The sequence below is a fragment of the Eutrigla gurnardus genome, assembly GCF_963514095.1.
Source record: "Eutrigla gurnardus genome assembly, chromosome: 12".
In the NCBI taxonomy this organism is placed as follows: Eukaryota; Metazoa; Chordata; class Actinopteri; order Perciformes; family Triglidae; genus Eutrigla; species Eutrigla gurnardus.
This window is the reverse complement of record NC_139926.1, coordinates 9,415,243-9,438,058: the sequence shown is the minus strand read 5'-3', so window position 1 is coordinate 9,438,058 and position 22,816 is coordinate 9,415,243. Positions and strand designations below refer to the sequence as shown.

At 46.2% G+C, this 22,816-nt stretch overlaps 1 protein-coding gene across 3 annotated transcripts in view; it reads right to left on the bottom strand.

The window, feature by feature from the left end:
- raph1a (Ras association (RalGDS/AF-6) and pleckstrin homology domains 1a) overlaps positions 1 to 22,816 on the bottom strand; it is a 79,212-nt gene that overhangs the window by 16,108 nt on the left and 40,288 nt on the right. The window contains exons 3-9 of one of the 3 annotated variants that reach the window (XM_084023816.1): positions 22,269 to 22,412; positions 22,076 to 22,184; positions 21,827 to 21,966; positions 21,464 to 21,694; positions 20,104 to 20,256; positions 19,795 to 19,974; positions 16,288 to 16,362 (exon numbers count right to left, since the gene is read on the bottom strand). In XM_084023816.1, the coding sequence (XP_083879942.1) occupies positions 16,288 to 16,362; positions 19,795 to 19,974; positions 20,104 to 20,256; positions 21,464 to 21,694; positions 21,827 to 21,966; positions 22,076 to 22,184; positions 22,269 to 22,412 (1,032 nt within the window). The remainder of the gene's footprint in view (positions 1 to 16,287; positions 16,363 to 19,794; positions 19,975 to 20,103; positions 20,257 to 21,463; positions 21,695 to 21,826; positions 21,967 to 22,075; positions 22,185 to 22,268; positions 22,413 to 22,816) is intronic. The other 2 variants (XM_084023817.1, XM_084023818.1) reach the window with 2 other exon arrangements.

Sequence of the window (22,816 nt, the reverse complement as noted above, 5' to 3'; positions counted from 1 at the left end):
ATTCAGACCCTCTATCACAACAAAACCAAATCATGTAGGTTATATGTTGGATAACTATAAGTATGTTAGTGGGATTGTAAGGGAATAATTCATTAATTGGTCTAATTGGAGGGTGTTTATCACTCAAAAAACCTTTTATCGCTTCATTAAACCGATTAAAACCCATTCATATATGATAATCCCTTAATTCATCCATTCAGCGCAAATCTCTCTTTATTGGTATAATTTAGCATTTTTATTGGCACATGGAAATGCTCAGGTTCTATTCAATATTAACATTTTTTTCAGCACTATTCTTGTTGTACCGCCCACCACAGCCCACTCAGGGTGACAGCGCTGTTCTTTGCCTCCTATTTCCAGCTTGCAGCATTAACGTTTTCTCATAGATATTCAGTTGACCTACATTATAGAGCCACTAAAATTAGTTTCTGCTCAGGAAAGATGCTGCCGCCTTTTAAAACCACAAGGAGTGTGTCCCTTCTGAGCTGCCATAGGCTCAGAGAAAAGCGGACTGATCTAACTATAGAGAGGCAGCATAAGTGGGCCAGCAGTGTGTATGTGTGTGATGGAGAAAGTGTGTGGGTGGATTGCGTTCATTGCTGAGGACGTGTAACACTGACACAGAAAGAGTATGCTGTATGCAGAACATGCCAGTAGCTTAATACAGTACGACATTTACATACTTAACATGCATCTGTGCTCTAGAAGCAGAGTATATGATTTTTCTAATTGCACCCTCATTCTAATCACTACTGCAGGAATTAGACGGGACCGGAAGCTCCTAATCTGCCTGGAATCTCAGGGCGCCCCTCGTTCTAATCAGAGAACAAAATTCAAAACAAAATCACGTTTTAAAGAGCATTCATTACCAAGACTCTACCAAGAAGAAGCTGCTCTCAGAGAAATCAATGTTTCAAGTAAAACATTCAACTGACTCACTGCGGCTAGACTGATGTCTGGAGCCACTTTCGTTACTAAAATTGTAATACTGTTGGTGCATCAGTGGGGTAAATTACAATTCAAGGTCGTCAACAAGATTATATCAAACTATGAGCTTTAGGAAGGTATTAATTTTTTTCTCTACAGGTGGATAAAATGAGGATGAATTGTAGCAAATGTATAAGTCAGTGTGCTGCCATTACAAAGACAGCAAAAGCCAAGAACTCCAAACAAGACAGTCCATTGCCAGCCAGCCAACCACTGTGTGTGTGTGTGTGTGTGTGTGCATACATGATGCTACAGAGAATCACCCCCTCCCTTCCACAAAGACGATTATCCCTGCAGATCTGGCACATTCCTGTAACATCCAATCAAACTGCCTCGTCTGCTTTATCATCCAATCAAATGACAGCACTGCTGATCCAATCGGAATAAAGCCTCCTTACTTACTTTCTATTTAGCGCCCATACACACAGATAAATACAACTGTGCCTTTAGCCATTAAGAAGCCTAAAGCTTAACTAGAAAATGTATTTCCTGCGGAAATACGTGGAAATGCTTTAATGCTGAAGCAACACTGAAAACAAAGCTGAATATTTGAAGAAAATAATAAAAAAGCAGAATATTTGAAGAAAATATTTAAAAAGCTGAATATTTCAAGAGAATATTCAAAAAGCTGAATAAGTGCAAAAGTATGAAAAAGCTGAATATTTGAAGAGAATATTAAAAAAAGCTGAATATGCAAAAAGTTTGAAAATCTGAATAGCTGAAGAGAATATTCAAAAAGCTGAATAAGTGCAAAAGTATGAAAAAGCTGAATATTTGAAGAGAATATTAAAAAAAGCTGAATATGCAAAAAGTTTGAAAATCTGAATAGCTGAAGAGAATATTCAAAAAGCTGAATATGTGAAAAGTATGAAAAAGCTGAATATGTGCAAAATTATGAAAAAAGCTCAATATTTGAAAATAATATTAACAAAGCTTAATATCTGCAAATGTATGAAATAAGCTAAATAGCTGAACAAATATGAAAAACCTGAATATTTGAAAACAATATGAAAGGGAAAAAAATGTTGAAGACACGTTGAAATGTCCTTAAAGAGCTGAACATTTTAATATTTGAATGTTCTTTTTGTTTGTAGTATTAGTAGGGTACTAATAGAAGTAGTAGGAGTAGTATCAGTAGTAGTAGTAGTAGTAGCAGTAATACTAGTAGTGTGCTGAAGGGTCTGCAATTTGGGTGGGATTCCATAAAAGAGGGCATGTTTTTCATATGTGGAAGTTTGTTTATTATAATTTCCCATACTTCATTGTCAGTTGTATAAATAAGTTCTAGTTTGTTTCGCGGAGGGTTTGAGGTTTTTTATTTGATTGTGTTTACGTACAATGTCATGTGACTGTTAAGTGTATGAATATCAGAACGCGCGCGGTGAGTTAGACAGTTGTTTTTGAGCATGTTCGTGCAGTGGAGGAATTAAGCTGTTACGAAGACAGATCGAGTGTAGCTTAAGTGGTAGAAGTTGTTGTAAGTACCTCCACCTTGACAAACGACGTGGAAGTGTCGTTACCGAGGAAGAGCGAACACGCGTCGAGAGTCGATCGCGTGTTCTCAGCCCGGCTGCCTGTGGAGGAAAAGCGAACACGCGTCGGGAGGCGATCGCGTGTTCTCAGCCCGGCTGCCTGCGGAGATACCCCGAGCGAGGTAGCGTTTAAGCTAACTCACCCACGGAACCAGAGAGGACACCCATCGCCATACGCAGTGTGTCGCAGTCTGCAGGGGCAGACTGTGCATCCGTTGGACTGGGCAGCGTCTTCCCGATTCCACCGGCACCGCAGCAGTCAGCCACTCTCTACAGCCGAGCACCTCACCGTCTGTCAACAACAAGGTGCACTCGCTCTCTCTCCAGGCGGACGAACAGTTTTCTCCGCCTCTCCTCTCCAGTAACCGCGGCAACGTTGGCCAGAACATTTTTTGTATTAGAATAATAATTTGGGCGCCCAACTAAATTTAGATTTGATAGGATTTAATTAGGACTCATAATTTTAAAGTGATAAGTATTTCAACATTAACCCTTTTTTCTCAATAAATTGTGATTAAGTGTTGATTTGGTTTCCCCTCGCTCTCTTTATACAAACAGTTGAATTAAGTTTATTTGGTTTGAGTAATTTTGGTACATTTATGAAGTAGTTAAAGCATCCGCCAACCCCCCTAAGGTGAAACTCTCATACAGTCCTTTAAGCTCCAGCACAATTTTGGTCCTTCGAGCCGGATTTAAATCAGACTAGAATGTCTAGAGAGAGCGAAGGGTCTCCAATAAAAGGTCTTATCTCCCCTGTTGAAGTGAAGTCACGTGGTGTTAGAGAGCGCAGAAGGCCCTCTAGACTAGAGGACTATGTCATGAGCACACCAGACCAAGAGACAGACAGTATTCCTAGTCCAGAGAGCAATCAGCGTGTGCTAAACACACCGGCTGACCAGACAGTAGTGGACTTACGTTCTACACTGACGGTAGACACACCCCAGCCAGTAGAGGGTGTTACAGCCACACCGCAGGAAGACATGACTTCTAATGCAGACTTACCTGACACTTCCCAGCTGCTTGAAGTGGATGAGAGACAAATGGTGGCAGGCCAGACTAGTAAACCCAGACTCACTCCTACTAATCCCCTGCCACTGAATGCTGCCAACCAAGGTGAGTCTAGGAAAGAAGAAAGGGAGGAGAGTGACTCAGAAGAAACCGATTCAGAGTCCAGCCAAGAGATCTCTCCCCCAGACTGTGTGAAGCCACACAATGGGGAAGATTTCAATCACTTCCGACCAGGCAAGTTCTTCCTAGACACCCACAGAAATGGTAGGCCCCCCAGCAGAGTGTCTTGCTTATCCCGACGCAGCCGTGGCAGCCACCACTCAAGCAGGTCAAGCATTCGAAGTACAGGCTCTGAACTCATTGTCCAACTCCTGCAACAACAACGCGAGGACGCGCTCACAAGAGAGGAGCGGTTCCGCCAAGATGCGCTCGACAGAGAAAGGAGAGCCGCTGAAGCATTGGAGAGGGAGCGTGATCGAGCGGCAGCCCAAGCCTTGGAGAACACACGGCTTGCAGCCGCACAACTGCAATTTGTCTCAAGAGCATCCACGAGGGATAACTCACCCACGAGCTGCCAGCCTAGAAGAGAGGAGCAGCCGGCGAGGGCTCCCAGACCCCCAAGGGGGGACCAAGCCGATTCTGAAGACCTGGAAGGGCGACTGGCTCGCCTACAAGAAGAGTGTCAGACATCAAACCACGGTGCCACCCCCTCCTCAAAACCAGCGGCTCCTCACTACACCTCTGGCCGGCTCCAGCCCAGAGCGGCCCCCAGTTACGACCCACTCCCACAACGCCCTCCAGGGAGCGCCATCCCATTCTTTAAAGATGACTCCAGGAGCCAGTATCACGACATGAGGATGTGCCTGGAGTTCCTCTTGGGTGGCGCCAACCACAGCGAGCAACAGAAGTTCCTTGAGCTGTCCATGCACTGTAAGTTACCAGCAGCAAAGCTCATATGCACTGCCAATGCATACTCCCCCACCCCCTACACTTCATCCATCCAGGCTCTTGACGAGCGTTGGGGACGCCCGTGGGACCACATATTGGATGAGCTCCATGAGCTGGGAGAAATGGCAGACATAAGGGACGACCAGGCTCTGGACGTGTACTCCCTGAAGATACAGGCTCTGGTGAGCCTGCTGAAGTTCCAGGGAGCCGCCGGTCACAGAGAGCTATACGCAGGCTCCAACGTAGAACGCTTCGTCAGGAAGATTCCAAGGGAGAGGGAAGAAAGGTTCCGGCGGGAACATGAGCGTCTCTACCCCAACCAACCACTGTCTAGCCTGGTGGAGTTCTCTGAGTTCCTGAAGTCAGAGATGAGGCATATCCGCCTCCCCAAGCAAGACGAAGCGAGGCGCTGTGGACGAGACAAGTCTGACCGAACCTCGAGCAGCAAGGGACGGTCCACACGGGTACTGACGACCATCCCTGAAACCCCAGCAAGGGAGCAACGAGAGATCCCGAAAGGTAACCGGGGCGGCCTCTCAAAGAAAGGAGAGAAGAGACCTCCACCCCCGTGCCAGTGCTGTACTCAGACCCACTGGCTAGACCACTGTCCCGTATTCAAAGAGAAGACTACGGAGGAGAAGAAACAGTGGATACTAGACAATAAACGGTGCTGGAGATGCGCCCGTGAGCACCTAGCGAAGGACTGCACACTGAAGGGACCCTGCAGACAGACTGGATGCGGGAAGACCCACCTCACGGCCCTTCACGACCTCAACACCAGGGAATACAAAGCTAAACCTGATGTTGTGGAAGCCCAAGGTGAGCCACCAGAAGGGATCCGCACCTACTACGTGGGCCCTGTGAGGGGTAGCAATCCCTGTGTGCTGTTGAAAATGGTGCCAGTGGTACTGCGGCACCGGGAAAGGACTCTGGAGACCTACGCGGTTATCGACGATGGCTCAGAGCGCACGCTGCTGATGCGCGAGGCTGCCATAGCGCTAGGACTCAGGGGTCAAGCAGAGAAGATGGATCTCCTCACCATCCAACCAGGGCGCACGACCATCAGTGGAGAGAGTGTGGCCCTTACCATCACACCGGCCGGACGGCCAAAGGAAGCCTACAAAGTGAGCCACGTGTTTACAGCCGCTGAGTTGTGCCTCTCCAGGTACGGCTACCCCATGGAGTTCCTGATGAAGAGGTACCCTCATCTCTGCAACCTGGGGATCGACTCTGCAAAGGAGGTGAAGCCAACCCTCCTGTTCGGCTCTGATAACGTGCATCTTACTCTACCCAAGCACATCACTCAGGGTCCACCCGGATGTCCTGTCGCACTGCAGACCCCGTTGGGCTGGACCCTCCAGGGCCCTATCCATCTGAGAAATGGGAACACCCGTCAGACCCACTGCCTCTACATGCCGGACATGAAGACGGGGCACTGCTGGAGAATGTCCAGAAATTATGGCAGATGGACGTCACTCCATACAAGAACGAGAAGATGCACACTCGCTCCAAGGAAGACAAGAGTGCTATGGATCTTCTCCAAGCGAAGACCAAGCGTGTCTGCGTGTGCGGTGTTCTTAGATACACCACACCGCTCTTGAGAAGAGAGCCCATGCCGATCTTCAAGGTTCCTCCGGGCGTAGTGATGCCGTGCCTGCTTAGCACAGAAAGAAGACTCAGCAAAGACCTATAGACAGCTACCGCCTATGCTGAGGAGATGCACAAACTCATTGAGTCGGGACTGGTCAGGAAGCTGGAGCCTGCGGAGGCGGAAAGGAGTGCTGAGTCATGGTACCTTCCCCACCACAACGTCAAGCACAATGGAAAGAATAGGGTGGTTTTTAATTGCAGCTTCCAAGTGCGCCAGCAAAACCTGAACCTCCACCTCCTGCCCGGCCCTACTCTGACCCCTCCTCTCCTCGGTGTCATGGTGCGCTTCCGAAGGCAGAAGACCGCGATCAGTGGTGATATAAAGCGCATGTTTCATCAGGTCTGTCTGCTCGACGAAGACAAACCACTTATGAGGTTCCTGTGGAGAACAAACCCGGACGACTCAGAACTGTCCATCTATCAATGGGAGGTGCTGCCTTTCGGGACGACTTGCAGCCCATGTTGCGCTACCTATGCCCTGCAGCGTCACGTCGACGGCGGCACCGCCCCCCCAGGAGTCTCCGATGTTGTCCACCACAGCTTCTATGTGGACAATTGCCTCCACAGCGTGGAGACTGCAGAAGAGGCACACAAGCTGGTGCATGATTTGCGCACCTTCCTGGCCACCGCTGGCTTTGATGTCCGCCAGTGGGCCAGTAATGACCCTGAGGTCATCCAGGACCTCCCAGAGGAAGCGAAGTCTGACAGTAGCGAGACCTGGGTCTCCCAGTCCAGTGACAACGCCCAGGAGATGACGCTGGGTCTCCTCTGGTGCTTCAAATCCGACACCCTGTGCTACCGGCACAAGAAGATCGAGCCTCGTCACAACATCACCATGAGATCGATCTACAGTAAACTGGCGAGTCAATATGACCCGTTGGGTCACATCAACCCCTACACGACCCGCGCCAAGGTTCTGGTCAGAGAGCTTTGGACAGAGAAGAAGGGATGGGATGACCCTCAGCCTGAGTTGCTCGGGGCGAAGTGGAAGGAATGGGAGGAAGAGCTCCCCACCCTCCAACAGATCGAGTTCCCCAGGAGCTACTTTCCCCCGAGTGTGAGTCTGACCAGCAGCAAGATCTCCCTTCACGTGTTCTGTGACGCGTCCGAGATGGCGTATGGTGCAGTGGCGTACCTGCGCGCGGAAGAGCCCGATGGTACAGTTCACGTCTCCTTCATCCTCGGGCGCTCAAGAGTTGCGCCCAAAAGGCAGCAATCGATCCCCAGACTGGAGCTCTGTGCTGCTCTAAGTGGAGCCCAAATGGGGAAGATGCTAAAGGAGGAGCTCCACCTGCAACTGTACGAGGTTTGGATGTGGTCTGACTCCACAACCGTCATCCAGTGGATCCAGTCGACCTCGTGTAAATATAAAGTCTTTGTGGGGACTCAGGTGACGGAGATCCAAGAGCTTGTGGGAACCAGCTGCTGGCGATACGTAGCAACCAATGTCAACCCGGCAGACGTGATCACCAGAGGTGCGACCCTCAAGCAATTGGCCCGTCCCAACCTCTACCACCGAGGACCCGATTTCCTCCGTGAGCCAGAAACAGAGTAGCCTCCTCCCCCGAACCTGGATACTGCAGAGGTGGAGGCGGAGCTAAAGAAGTCCATCTTCTGCGGACTCACAGGACTCCAAGACCTCCAGACAGACGATCCAAAGGTTGAAGACTGCCAGACCCTAGAGGAGCTCCAAGAACGGACCTTCCGCCATAGGAACCCCAACCTGGGAGACGCGACCCCCCTTAGCGCGGACAACTATGCCGCCGCTGAGATCATGTTGCTGCAGAGGGTGCAGCGGGAGGTTTTCTCAGTCGAGATGGCATGTCTCAAACGGAAGGTAGAGCTACCACGAGACAGCAAGCTGAGGCTACTGGCCCCCGAGCTAGATGATAAGGGCATCCTACGTGTCGGAGGCCGCCTGCGACGGGCTCAGGGCCTCACAGAGGACAGCAAACACCCCATCCTACTCCCCTCGAAGCATCCAGTGACCAACCTGGTGATCCGCCACTATGACACCAAGCTATATCACCCTGGAGCGGAGCGGCTCTTTGCTGAGCTTAGGAGGAGGTTTTGGATTCTTCGCGGACGGGAGGCTGTACGATCATACCAACGGTCATGTACAGTCTGCCAGAAGCTAAGAGCTCAGCCCATCATACCACGAATGGCTGACCTTCCACCCTGCCGCCTCCGCCTCCAAGAAGCGCCCTTCTACAACACGGGCATGGACTGCTTCGGGCCATTCCCCGTCAGGGCAGAAGTTGGGAGAGGAACTGCAAAAAGATGGGGAATTATCTTCAAATGCCTCACCACGAGAGCCGTCCATCTGGAGGTGCTGGCCGAAATGACAGCAGACAGCTTCCTCCAGTCATTTCGTCGATTCACTGGAAGGAGAGGGCGACCCCACACCCTCTGGTCTGATCATGGGACAAATTTCCGTGGAGGAGAAGCTGAGCTCATCAAGAGCTACAACCAAATGAGTGAGGAGTTGAAGAAAGAGCTGGCCAGACAACAGGTCACTTTCTCCTACAACCCTCCAAACGCACCCCACTTCGGTGGGGCCTGGGAGAGAGAAATTAGGTCCGTGAAGTCTGCCCTCCGCGCTGCACTCGGAGCTCAGGTCCCTAAAGCAGAGGTCTTCAACACCGTGCTGGTGGAAATTGAGGCGATACTGAACTCCAAGCCACTGGGGTACGTCAGCAGTGACATAGCCGATCTCGACCCTATAACACCCAACAGCCTTCTGATGGGGCGGCGAGACGCGGCCCTCCCGCTTGCGGTCTATGCCTCCACCGAGATCATCGGCAGGAGACAATGGAGGTATAGTCAGGCCTTAGCCGACCAATTTTGGAAGAGGTTCACCACCGAGTACCTCCCATCACTGCAAGGCCGCCGCAAGTGGCTCACGGAAAGAGGCAACCTGGAACCGGGAACCCCAGTCATGATCGTGGATCAGGCACTCCCCCGAGCTCGCTGGCTCATTGGACGGGTGGAGAACGTAGTGAAAGGGGATGACGGAAGAGTTCGCTCAGCGGTGGTGGACACTGGAGGAAGAACTTACCACAGACCAGTGGCACGACTGATCCAGCTACCCCAGTACTCTGACTCTGACCCACCTGACTAGACTGACTGACCACTAGACTGCAGACCTTCATGTAGTAGTTACTGATTAGCGCCGCAAATCAGGGGGCGGCTGTGCTGAAGGGTCTGCAATTTGGGTGGGATTCCATAAAAGAGGGCATGTTTTTCATATGTGGAAGTTTGTTTATTATAATTTCCCATACTTCATTGTCAGTTGTATAAATAAGTTCTAGTTTGTTTCGCGGAGGGTTTGAGGTTTTTTATTTGATTGTGTTTACGTACAATGTCATGTGACTGTTAAGTGTATGAATATCAGAACGCGCGCGGTGAGTTAGACAGGTGAATGATGATTCATGGTTGTGGTTGTACCCAAGAAAAAAGTGGACCGTGTATATACTGTATATACTGCATATACTGTATATATACAGTATATATTAAAAAAATGTGTGAAATGTTAACATAAAACAAATACAATTCTGGTAGACTTACTAAATAGTTGGAAATATTATATTATATCGACACAAGCTGAAGATTCCGTGCCATTCACACCCATTATAACATCTGAAACTTCACCAAACTCAAACTGCGATATCGGGAAAACCGTATGGACCATCGACATGAATGTTTGACCCAATAAAGTCCACAGTGTTGTGAACGTTTTAAACGTTTAATCACGTTTGGAAGTTAAAGTATGGCGAACTTTTGGGGTGCTGAAGTCGATGAAAAACCAAAAAAACAATGTACACATGTTTAAGGGCAGCGGTTACTATGGCAACCTGAAAGTTCTTTTCTTTTTTTTTCATTTTGGAATGTACAATGTGCTTTGATGTCTTGATGTCTTTGATGACTGGTGACATCACGTGACCCTGGACTGTATAAATACAAGCAGCGACCAGAACTCATCGTGGAGTTTTTGGAGTTTGGAGAGAGAGAGAGCTTTAGAGAGATAGTGATTGAGAGTGAATAGATAGTGATATTTTGAACTTTTTGCAACTTTGTGAGAGGAACGAAATTTTATCTACGTTCAAACAGATAGTGACAGAACTTTTACATCTGGAGCGGGCTGTCTCCACCAGTCTGCTCTTCTCGTCCATCTGTTCATCGGCGAAAGCCAGTTTACATTGTACCGTCTTGTAAACTATCATTCCTGCAGCCAAGATGCAGCAGGGAAACAGCAGGAGGACTCGTGTCCAACTGACCCTTCAGGAGACCATCAACCAGCTGCGTGAGCAACTGCGTGAGCAGAAGCGAATCAACGCTGAAGAGTACGGCATTAGGATGGGGCTCACTGAGGAGCTCAAACGGCAAAAGACCCTGAAGGAAATGCACATCAATCGGGGCAAGGCCATCCGTGGCGAACTGGAGATGCTCAAGAAGGCAAGTGAGCCAGAGACTCTGAATAAAATGGAGATCGCCTCTGCAGTCCATTGCACCGTGAAGATAAAGAAGAAGAAAGATCTTCAGAGGGAGCATGAGGACCTCAAGGTGTCTCATTTAATCCTCCAGGAAAAGTTTGAACAGCAGGAGAAGGCTATCCAGAGCCTCAGGCAGGAGAACTTTGAAAAGGAGGAGGAATTGGAGTACTTGAAAGTACAGGCCTCAATCAACCTGGAGACAACCATTAATCTCCAGGCTGAGATGAAGGTCGCCCAAGGCCTCAGAGATCAACTAGTTCATCTGCAAGAAGAGCTTGATCAGAGTACTCTGCGCCATGACCTCGCGAAAGAGGCCCTGATAAAACAAGCCTCCGCCAACCAGCAGTTGGTAAATGACCTCCAGACCGCCACGGAGGACAACAAGGACCTCCAAGCTGATTTATCTGAAAAGACCCTGGACCAGGAGCTGGCGAAGGAGGCCCTGATAAAACAGGTCTCCACCAACCATCAGCTATCAAATGACCTCCAGACTGCTGAGGAGGACAACAAAGACCTCCGAGCTGAATTCGTTCAGCTAAAGGCAGATCTCCAGGAGAGGACCCTGGACCAGGAGCTGGCGAAGGAGGCCCTGATAAAACAGGTCTCAACCAACCAGCAGCTCTCAGATGACCTCCAGACTGCTGAGGAGGACAACAAGGACCTCCGAGCTGAATTATCTCAGCTAAAGGCAGAACTCCAGCAGAGGACCCAGGAGCTGGCGAAGGAACCAGAAGACATCGAGGCTGTGAATGGTGCTGATCTTCAGGGAGCTGAGGAGCTGCACCAGACCTCACCCGACCAACTGGTGACTGAGCTCCAGGTCGAAAGCCTCGAGCAGAGTCTTCCTTGTGTGGAGCTGCCAGAGGAGGTGCAGCCCCCCAAGAAGAAGAAATCTCTTTTCAAGAGGTTCCGACACAGCATCGGTCTGCGCAAAAGGCGTTGAACTGGTGCTGTGTCCTAATTTGGCCCTAAATTTATAATTCGGAAAATAATATATGCTGTAAAAAAATACAGCTATATATTATTGTAAAAAAAAAGGGCGACACAGTGAATTGTACTGTGTCGTGTGGGTTTTCTCCGGGAGCGCCGGTTTCCCCCCACTAGAAAAAAAACAATTTGGCCCAAAATTAAATATCTCCTCATCCCCTCCCATATTACCCCCTCCCCTGTGGGTGCTCCGGTTTCCCACAACCAAAAAAAAAAACCTTTGCTGCTTGAGCAGCAGCGAATCAATGCTGAAGAGAACAGCATTAGGGTGAACCTCACTGAGGAGCTCAAACGTGGAGCAGGCGATGGAGGCCCTGAGAAAACAGGTCTCCACCAACCAGCAGCTCTCAGATGACCTCCAGACTGCCGAGGAGGACAACAAGGACCTCCGAGCTGAATTATCTCAGCTAAAGGCAGAACTCCAGCAGAGGACCCTGGACCAGGAGCTGGCGAAGGAACCAGAAGACATCGAGGTTGTGAATGGTGGTGCTCTTCAGGGAGCTGAGGAGCTGCACCAGACCTCACCCGACCAACTGGTGACTGAGCTCCAGGTCGAAAGCCTCGAGCAGAGTCTTCCTTGGGTGGAGCTGCCAGAGGAGGTGCAGCCCCCCAAGAAGAAGAAATCTTTCTTCAAGAGGTTCCGACACAGCATCGGTCTGCGCAAAAGACGTTGAACTGGTGCTGTGTCCTAATTTGGCCCTAAATTTATAATTCAGAAAATAATATATGCTGTAAAAAAATACAGCTATATATAATTATAAAAAAAAGGGCGGCCAAATTAAATATCTCCTCAACCCCTCCCATATTATCCCCTCCCCTGTGGGTTTTACTCCGGGTGCTCCGGTTTCCCACAACCAAAAAAAAAATCCTTTCCGGGAACCATCACCTTAACGCGGTGGAGAGGTTTGCGTGTCCCTATGACCCTGAAGCCTGTGTTGTCTGGAGCTTTGTGCTCCTGGTGGGGTTTCCCATGGCAAATTGGTCTCAGGTGAGGGGCCAGACTAAGAATGGTTCAAAAGACTCCCATGAATAACCTAGGAAGAAGAGGAGTGACCCGGCCTGGAGGAAGCCCGGAGCTCCCGTCTGGAGCCATGCCCAGAGGGAGGGCCCGTCAGCGAGTGCCTGGTGGCCGTCTTGCCACGGAGCGCGGCCGGGCGCAGCATAAGAAGAAGAAGAAGAAGAAGAAGAAGAAGAAGAAGAAGAAGAAGAAGAAGAAGAAGAAGAAGAAGAAGCGACGTGGCAGTTATAAGAACATTCACTTTATATATAAAAATAAATGAAGTTAAAATATTCCCTTTGATAGAAAAGGAAAAAACACTTGAATGCTCTGTCTGAGTTAATAGTCCTTCGGTTCAGGGAGTATTTACCCCATAAATATATAAAATAAAATAAAAATAATCACCAATCAGGTGTTTTATAAAAGAGTCTTTCAATTGTCCTTTCAAAATAAAAATAAATGGCTGGCCAGCAAAAAAAAAATAGAGAGCTCTCTTTTTATTTATGTTGATGTATATACCATCATACATCAAGTTCAAAGTCTTGTAGGTTGTTTAAAGTTTAAATGGAGTCTGTAGGTGGAAGTATGTGAAACTAGTCGGAGTTCAAAGATGAGGATGTTAAAGAGGTTTTTAGGCTGATCTCCATAGGAATGCATTGAAAAAAAAATATGGAAAAGGCTGAATATATGAAAAAGTATGAAAGGCAGAAAAAAGGTTGAAAATCAGCACAACAGAGCTGAAAAAGCTGAACATTTTGATAGTTGAATGGTTTTTGTAGCTGAAAGTATGCAGAAGCTAGAGACGGCCAAAAAACGTACGGAAGAAGAATAATAAACAAAATGGCCGAACAGGATAACATAGGTTGGAAATGCTTGAAAGCATTTCCACCAATAAGAGCAGCAGCAACACTAAAGAACACTGCAGTCACATTATCAACAGCGGACATTCACATCAGAAATGCTAGATTTTGATTAAACCTCCTCAAGATTGTGACGATGAGCAGAGCAGAGGAATGGCAGATCTCAACCAGCATCCTGATCCTGACAACAACAACTAGAGTAGAACCTAGTCCCATTATTTGCATTGATTGCTGTGAGCAGCACCAGGCTCATCAACTAAGCTCCATTACAGCAACTGGCTGAGCTCCAAACACTCATTAACAAACCAAGGCGGCTTAACAACTTCCTCTCAGCTCCCCACCGCAGGCTGCAAACTACACGCTGCAAACTGCATGCTACAAATTACAAGCATCAAACTACACGCTACGTAATACATGCTGCATTCTACATGCTGCATACCACACGCTACACTACACATTGCATACTACACACTGTAAACTACACACTACATGCTACAAACTACACACTGCATACTACACGCTGTAAACTACACACTGCATACTACATGTTCCAAACTACATACTGCACACAACATACGGTAAACCGCATGCAGTAAACTACACATTGCCAACTGAACACAATGAACATGAACTTTGAGATTCTTGGGAAACAAAGGAATCAATGGTATCAAGCATACTGTGTCTGATTCTAAAACTTAGTTGCACATCAAGGCCCAGCAATACAGTTTGGAAAAAGTGCTTTAGAAAGCTTCATGGATTCCCATCACAGAAGGCAGAGTCTGAGAGTAGTCTATTATAATTTGATATTTCAAAATTGGAAAAGCACTTCACATAGGCATCACTGTAACAGAACACATGCTTCCCAGAAATCAGTATGAAAGACTGATTTCCAAACACAAAACTTGCCGTTTTTAAATAACAATGTGATGGAAAACCTCTAAAATATGGTGAACTCATCCTATTTGTTGAAATAGTAAATGCAGTTGTCAAATAAATAATGGTGTTTTGAGGAAAAGTGTTTGTTTTTTCCCAGATGGTTTCACAGGAAAATACGGTGCAGTCGTCAGCTCAGCTTAGTTTAGCAGATAAAAGCAGACACAGAAGCGCTGGCTCTCACACTTACCTGCTGTTAGTTTCTTTAAACACTAGTAAAATCCCCAACATCATCAGTACTATTACAACGTTTCAGTACGACGACAGTGCTGTTGAAGCAGACTTACAGCACGATCACACAGGATGTCTTGTCAGCAGCTTACGGTGACATTCGATGGGACAGTTTTACATTTTTCTGAAACCAGTTGGGTGCCATCGCTGGCACTTTATGTCTCTATTGTCCAATCAGGGGCAGGCCTGCTGTGACAAATCGATCAGTTGGATCCTTTGTGATTTACTAGCAAATCACACATGTTTATCCAGCATTGATGTACAAACTAACAAGTTTGGAATGTTCTCGTGGGATAAAGACATGCTGGCAGAACTGTTGAAAATGACTCCTGTGTGATCTCATCCTTGTAAGACGCTCAGCCACTGGCACATAATAGGCATATATCACACACAGTACACATGGAGTCATGCTTTTTCTTGTTCTAGAACAAAGCAAACCATCATGCTTCGAAAAACAACGACCTTTGGACTCTGGCAACTCTGTCATCACTGAACAAGAGCCAATAAGATGCAGAAAGATGAAGAAAAGAATACTTTTACCCCCAGATGGACAGGTGAACACAGCGGTGGTCAGATAGACGCAAGGCTTTACAGAATGAAGGCTCATCACACTGAGTTAACTTATGTTAGTAATGGTATTAAATAGATGGTAGTATGATTTATTGTGTTCATATTTGGACACTCAACATTTATGTATAGTTCTATGACAAATGAAATACTCATCATGATACTTATAGCTACTCTGATTCCTTCACCAAAGCTGGTCAAGTCGACCAAAACAAATGCAGATTTATTTTATGCCCATTATGAATTTAAAAATGTTAAAAGCATGTATATTGGATATTTTACATGTCTGGGGCAATGTGATTATTTTGTGCTCTTTTGAATTTCTATTTTTGGACTATTATCACCATCGTGTTGCACATTTTCTAGTGTCTTCAGAGCATAATGTGCTGCAGGGACGATGTATGATCGTATTACAACACCAGAAGTTAGCATTACGCTGGTTCCCTCAACAAAAGGCCAACTGGATTTTTGCATTGGATCTTGGATTATAGAAAATAAACTATGATTTATGAACTACACCACGGTCACATGAGCATGAGTATACACAACGAGGCTGTGAGGCAGATTACTCAGCATTACATTTCGCCACTGCCTTGTTTAGACACAAAAAAGATTCAAAATTCACGAGAGATATGGGTATTTACTGACATTTTACATCGTGGGAAATTGTGTTAGCTTGTGTTAACCATTTAACCAAAAACCTATTGACTTTGACATGAGGGAACTGGGGAACAATACTTCTAAATAATAGACTTATATGTGCGTTTTAGGACTCATTCCTGCACCACTCTATACTGGACTTCCACAACAGTAAGGGATTTGTGATGCAGCATGGGGTCGCCACGTTGTATCGCAGTCTCTGTAAAGCTTTGGGATTACACACAAGCATGCTGCAGCCAGGCAGGACACGCCATGACACTGTGCATTACACGGAAACACACACAAAGCAACCCTCGCACTACTGAGAAGGAGATGGAGAGAAAGGGAGGCGGAAAGAAAAGGCGTTAATGTGCAGGGCGGCAACGAGTCCTGATGCATGCACAGAGACACAAAGGGGGGAGAGGAGGGGCATGCAGTAGTGAATGGAGCGTCACCTTTGTCAGCAGGTGGGTAGGTTTCCCTGCTATGTTTCTCAGAATCAGAGAGGTTTCCCTGTCCAGATAGGAGTGCTTTAAAGAGAGACAGAGAAAGTCCTAGTGAATTAATCTGGTGCTTGATTGACTGGATGTGGCAGTTGAGCAGAAAGCTGTGTGGTGAAGCAGATAGAAACCTGTGAAGGAGAACTGTACACATAATCAACAGATTACAGCAATGAGATTGGTGGAAAGGATATGTTAAAAGACACATTTACCCACAGTCGTATAAAGTAAGATCATAAGAGCCAAAGACTGTTCTATATCATCAACACACTAAAGCAGTTATTTTGTGATGCACTTTTCCCGAAACTGCCCAGTCTACTCAGATTTTTCTCCCACAGAATAAACTTATATATATATATATATTCTCTTTTTTATCATTCACTCTTTGATCTTTGTGTGTTTCAATCTCTAGAAACCGTTTTATAGAAAGCATTAGTTCTCTCTTGATAACGACAGATTAAAAATAATATTTAGGTCAAACATGTGCACGCACGCACATGATTACAGGCAGCTTTTCCCTTCAGCCAAGATCCGACCAACGACATCCAAGTGTGTGTGCACGCGCATGTGTTGATCCTCTCTAGGACACATTAATAAGAAGAGAGAGCTGCTTCAATGCCACACAGGAAGACTTTGTTAGTGTATGTGTGCATCTTCCTGTATGTTGTGTAGATCTTCTTGCGAACATTGTGTAAAAGTCTGACTGTAATGTTAAATAGTCTGTGCAATCGAAATAGTCAAATTCAGTATCTGATGTATCTAATTTAACCCGAATGTCAAGCTGCGCACAGATTTTGGTTCCAAATTACTTTTAATTTAAATCGACCAGGAATTAAATATATACAACAATAAATATGCCGACTTTATCATTACTGAGTATGAGTAGTAGGAGGGCTGAAAGTTACAGGCTATTCACTATTATGTTACAATCACAGTTTGCACATTATAGATATGCTATCACCACGCAGAGAGAGTATGATGAACTATCGTGGTAAATCAAGATGGACGACTTATCGTTTAAATATAGACATTGTTCTGTTCCTATGTGGCCCAACAACGATGACCTCCCTAGTCCCGATGATGTCAGTATTCGTGACACAGCACTACTCTGACGATCAAAACTCAGTTTAACCTTTATTTCTCCAAATGGGGATGTTATTTTTTTGAGTGAGGTAGTAAAGGAAAACAAGTCTCAGAGATTCAGATTGCAGTCTTTAATGAGCTGGACTAATGGAAGCAGCGCTCTGGGCAGAAAACACTACAACACATCCTCTCCTCCATCGTTTCCTCTCTCCTCCTCTTTCTCCCTCGTCATCATCATGGTCATGTGCTGACTCACGCCGGCCTCTCATCTCATGATTCTAATTTTGTTCGTTCCTTCACTCCTCTCCTCCCTTTACTCTCAGATTTCGACGATAGCACTGGATGAATCTGGAGCAGTAACCCAGTTTCCTTGTCACTGAGCAGGGTCTGTGCTCTCAGTGCAGCTCATTTGGTTTCTTGTTTGGTTTGAGCAACAGAAGCATTAACAGGGCTTAGAGTTAAATGCCCTGAGCAGCCACCAGAGTCAGAAACAAAAGAGGGATTTGGTGAATAAATGCTCAAAAAAAGGCTTGTGACATGAGAAATGCAGAAGAAAAAAAAAACGCCCCCTGTAATTGTTATGAGCTCTTCCTGGTATTTTATCCTGCCCATGTTTTTGCGAGCACAGCTGCGTATTATTCACATCTCACGACGTAGGTGATTCCAGGATGATTATGACCATGCTTTTCTTTTCAGTGTATCATTGAAGAAGACAGGAGCAGTTTTTGATCTCAAAGGAAGCGAAGAAACAGCCTGAAGCAGCAGAAACAGTCAGCAGGAGGAGAAAACGCCAACCAACACAAACCCTATTAAAAAACCTCAACAGTACGGAAGGGTGGACTGTTGGAGAACACTTGTACCTGATCTGCAGCTCTGGGAATCTAAACTCATTTACAGATAAAAAAAAATAGTTTAAGTGGGACTTGAAGCCTAAAATGACACTCAGGTTCATCTAGTTGGAAATGCAAAATCAAACTCTTCTAAATTTACAGGTTGTAATAGTTTTCAATCTTTAAGTTATTTACATGTCATAGCAATAAGTCCAGTAATTGTATATGATACAGAATAATGTCAGCAGGAGCATTTAGATTGATTGTAAGCCTAGCTTTCTTTGATTCTCGTGAATCAATGTGATCATATGAAATATATATTTAGCTGTACAATGTATTGTAATATTGAGAGTATGAAACACATTTCTTTCTTTCTTTTTGTTTTAAGCCTTGCTTTTTTGGAGTCCTGTCTGCCACTGGGGACGACCTCCTGGGAAAATGAAGGCTCACGGCACAAAGGAAGTGCATCAACCATCGCTAAACCACAACAGGAAGATGATGGCGCTTTTGTTTTCCACGATAGCTTTCGGTAGCCATGCACAGCTACCGAAGACTATCAATGGCAGTTCTTTGCTGTTACTGCAGTGGAACGACCAAAGTTTGTGGAAAAGCAAAATGCAGTGTTGCCAACTCTTTTCCAAAAGGCGACCAGATGGTGTCGTGCACTCATTTCCATATCGGTGACGTCGTCACACATGATTTGCATAAAGCTTAGTGGTTGTGTCGACTGCAGAAAGGCATGAGAGGAGGGAGAGAGAGCAGAAGAGGTGTGAACATTGGGATGTTTTCAAATCTATTATTTTTTCTGCTTTTTCCCAGAGAAATCGCTAAATCTAGTGAGAAACGCGCTGGTCTTGTGACGTCGGTCGCTTGCTTGGCTCTGAGTGAGTTCAAATGTTGTCTTTTGCCACTTCAAACAATGTCTTTCCAGATTCCAGGAAGCAGTTGGATGAAAATAACAAGCAGTGAACATCTGGTTTTATTGTTGTGGTAATGCAGTTTGATATAAGGTCACTTGGACAATAGTTCATTGTGACGGATTTCTGCAAACAAGATGCAGCCTAGAGGATGAGAACAATGCAAAAGTATAATAAAAGTAATGTAAACCATATGGTCCATTCCAATCTTAGCCTTTGAGTCACTCGTTCTTTTTTACTGCATTTCCAAAGAAATTTTCAGATGAAGCACATAATCTCCTCGTAATGTGCTTGAAACCATAGCAGATGTATTCTAATCCCAGTGAGTGGACGGGTTCTAGTGAGGTAGATCCACTTAAAACACCATCAGTTTTTGGTAACGATTGCATTTTTCAGTCCACAGCCATTTTTCTGATGAGATTTTGCTGCAATAAAAATGATTAAGTGAGATGAACTGAGTGAAAACGTGATCTTATTAGATAAAGTTGATATGGGTTCATGAATCCCAATATATCACAATGTATGTTATCAAAATTCTCCTGAAAAGATTACGTATGAAGCATCACGTTTTCATCATTAATGTCTGAAAGAAGAAGGTGAGGATCAGACATACAAATCCTTCATTCATGTACCTCTGTGTGGTGATGACCGTGACTGGCTCCCTCAGCTGACGGCATAACTGAAGGCTGCTGACCGTCTGATTCATTGGAGCGAAGGACGCTGTCCAACGAGTCCATGGAGGAGGCGGAGTTAACAGAGACCCCAGATGCCGAGGTGACGGAGGAGCGCGAGGAGTGGACGATTGAACGCGCCTGAAGGGAAAGAGAAGTTGAGGTTCAGAAAACAAATCAGGTATTTCAAACCTGGAGAAACTAAAAAGCCAGGTGGAGACATCCTGTCATATAAAACTGATAAGTTAATGGGAACGTATCATTTATGACCTCGTGTTCGCTGACTGTGCCGACGGATCCCGTGCGTCGGTGTTGGCGCTGAGACGATCCGGGCCGTCGCATTGTGGCTGATGTGTAGGAGGAGGCGGAGCTAAGGGAGTGGGAGGAGGTCTGACGAGCCGCTTCATCCATACTGAGAGACGCCTGATGGGTGAGCAGGGCAGCAGATGGTAAAGGTCGGGCTCATACGTCAGACAAAACAAACACAAGTGAGCACAGATGATTTTACTTTGACTCCCAATAGCAGGTACTGTACCCATCAGTGGCATCATCTCTCTGTAAGCTAACATGAGGCCTGGGATTGTTGTGACACTCAGAACTGAGTTGGTAGTCCACCAACACTGAATAAAGGCCACGGAAATCAGAGTAAGCCAATTGTTTCCTCTCTACATCCAACAGCTTAACAAGCTCAATATTGGTCCAGAAAACGATCCGGTGGCGGTGGATCAGAGCATCCATCATTTTCTGCCTTTGCAACCTGAACTGGTTGCATTCAAGTGCCGCCGAGACCAAAGCACATGCTGTCATGTTGGCTTGGCATAGCCGTTTAATGCCTATTTGAAGAAAACTGCAGTGCATTGAGGTCCTTGTTGCAAAAACATTGGTACTAATTGGTTTATTTGTGAAGAACTGAATGGCTTTGACTCCTCTACAAACCGTTTCAGTGAGCAAATGTTGCCCCTCGGTGTGTTGATGGCTGTTTTGAACACTAATGTTTCAATAAACACCGTTTTCTCGCTGAGCTGTTGCATTATGAAGAGAGCCCCCCATCAAGAAACGACGGGTTTATCAGTTCACTCAAAGGTTCACTATACAATACTCAAAGCATGTTTATAGTATCAAACAACTATTAGCTATGTATAGTGGAGTAATGTCTACTTGAGCAAAGAATGAAGTGGGTCTCCCTCTGTTTGCTGCCGGCTCAGCCGTCGCAGTGTTGAAAGATGTATGGAGCAACCAGACATGCTCTGAATTTCATATTGAGAACCTTTAAAGTGGAGATGTCCTTCAATCCCTTTTTGAACCGTATCTACAGTCATATTGTTCACCTACTTACAATAAATGCCCCCAAAAAATTACAAAGAAGTATTTCTTATCGTATTTCTTCTGTTCACCTAGGACTTTAACGTTTGAAATGTTTACCTTTTGACAAAAGTGCCCTAAGAAGACCGAGCTGTCCGATCTTTACAAATATCAAAGCATAGCATTTATGTTGTTTTTGAGGAATATGAGAAATGAAATGAATGATGGATATAATAAGGCATATTAAAACAGTAAAATGATAGGTTGTGTCCTAAAATGTCAATCACACACACATGTATAATAAAATAAATTCCCACACTTCACACACCTTCTCCAGCTGGGCAGTGATGTCGTCAAGACTGAAGTTAGAAGCCAGTGCCGGCCTCCCGTGATGCCCTGTGGGAGCTCTGATGGTGCCAGCAGGTGACGCTCTTGTGCTGCTGCTGCTACTGCTCGCCCCGCTGCTGCCCCCTCCCCCGCTAACACTGTTGCTGCTGCCGCTGCTGCTCCCTGCTGGCTGCTGCCGGCTACTGCGCCCTGCTGGAGGCTTCTGACGGACCTGGGGATGGAAAGAAAGAGTGTGTATGAACTGAGCGAGAACTAGCTGACCACACAGACGTGATCATAGCCAGAACCCACGCTATGAGAACCAGACCCAAGCTTTACTCGCTGGATAAGCAGTTGGGTGTACCTTGGTGTCTGTCAACCCCAGGCGAGCCATGCTGCCAATGCTGTTGGGCTTGGTGTTGATGGTACTGAGTTCCTGTTCGATGGAGCTGAGATCCGCCATGAGGGCGTCGAGGTCCACGTTCTCCCCCTGATTCAACGCCTCTGCAGACACAGAGACATCAGCGTGTGAGACGAGCAGGGATAGACCATAACACGGAAGCAGAGGAAATGTTTGAAATGAATCAACCTCAAGGGAGTTAAAGTGTCTGACCGTTGATGTTGTAGATGGAGAATCTGTAGGAGAAGTTGGCCATGTTGGTCTCTTGTCTGAGGGGAGCTTTCTGCTGCGGGGGTTGCTCCGGGCGACCATCATCCAGACTCTGAATTGACACAATATTATCACTGTTGTATCTGGATAGATGAAGTAATGTGCTGCATGCAGATCAACAAGGGACCACTCTTACTTTGTGTACCTGCGTGAGTTTGTCTAGCTCTCCCAGCCAGGCCCCAAACATCTTATCCAGGTCCTGGTCCTCCTTATCACTGTCCTCTTCTTCCTCATCCTCTTCCTCCCTGACCTCCACCTCCTCATCCGACAGCTGATCCATCTAAAGGAAAGGACAGAAGGAAGAAGAGAAAATAAATAAGGAGAAAGAGACAGGGGTTCATTTTTCTGCAGTTTCTGGGCAGAGTGTGAGCTCTCACCTCCATCAAGAGGCCAACAGTCTGCATTACTCTACAGCCAGTCATGTTACGCCCTGATTTCACCTCATTTCTGTGTATCTCTTGCAATTAAACAGAAGCAGAAGGTGCTTCAACTCTTAGATCTACATCAAGACAAACAGCCAAGAGTAAGTACATTAAAGGTCACACAGGATGTTAAAGGTCACACAGGGACCAAGCACTCCTGAAATCGATCAACCAACGCTTTCAGAAATCACAAGAGAAGGCTTCTTAAAGCCCAAGTACAAGCTTGAAAGCTGTAATAAAACAATATAAGATGACAATAAAA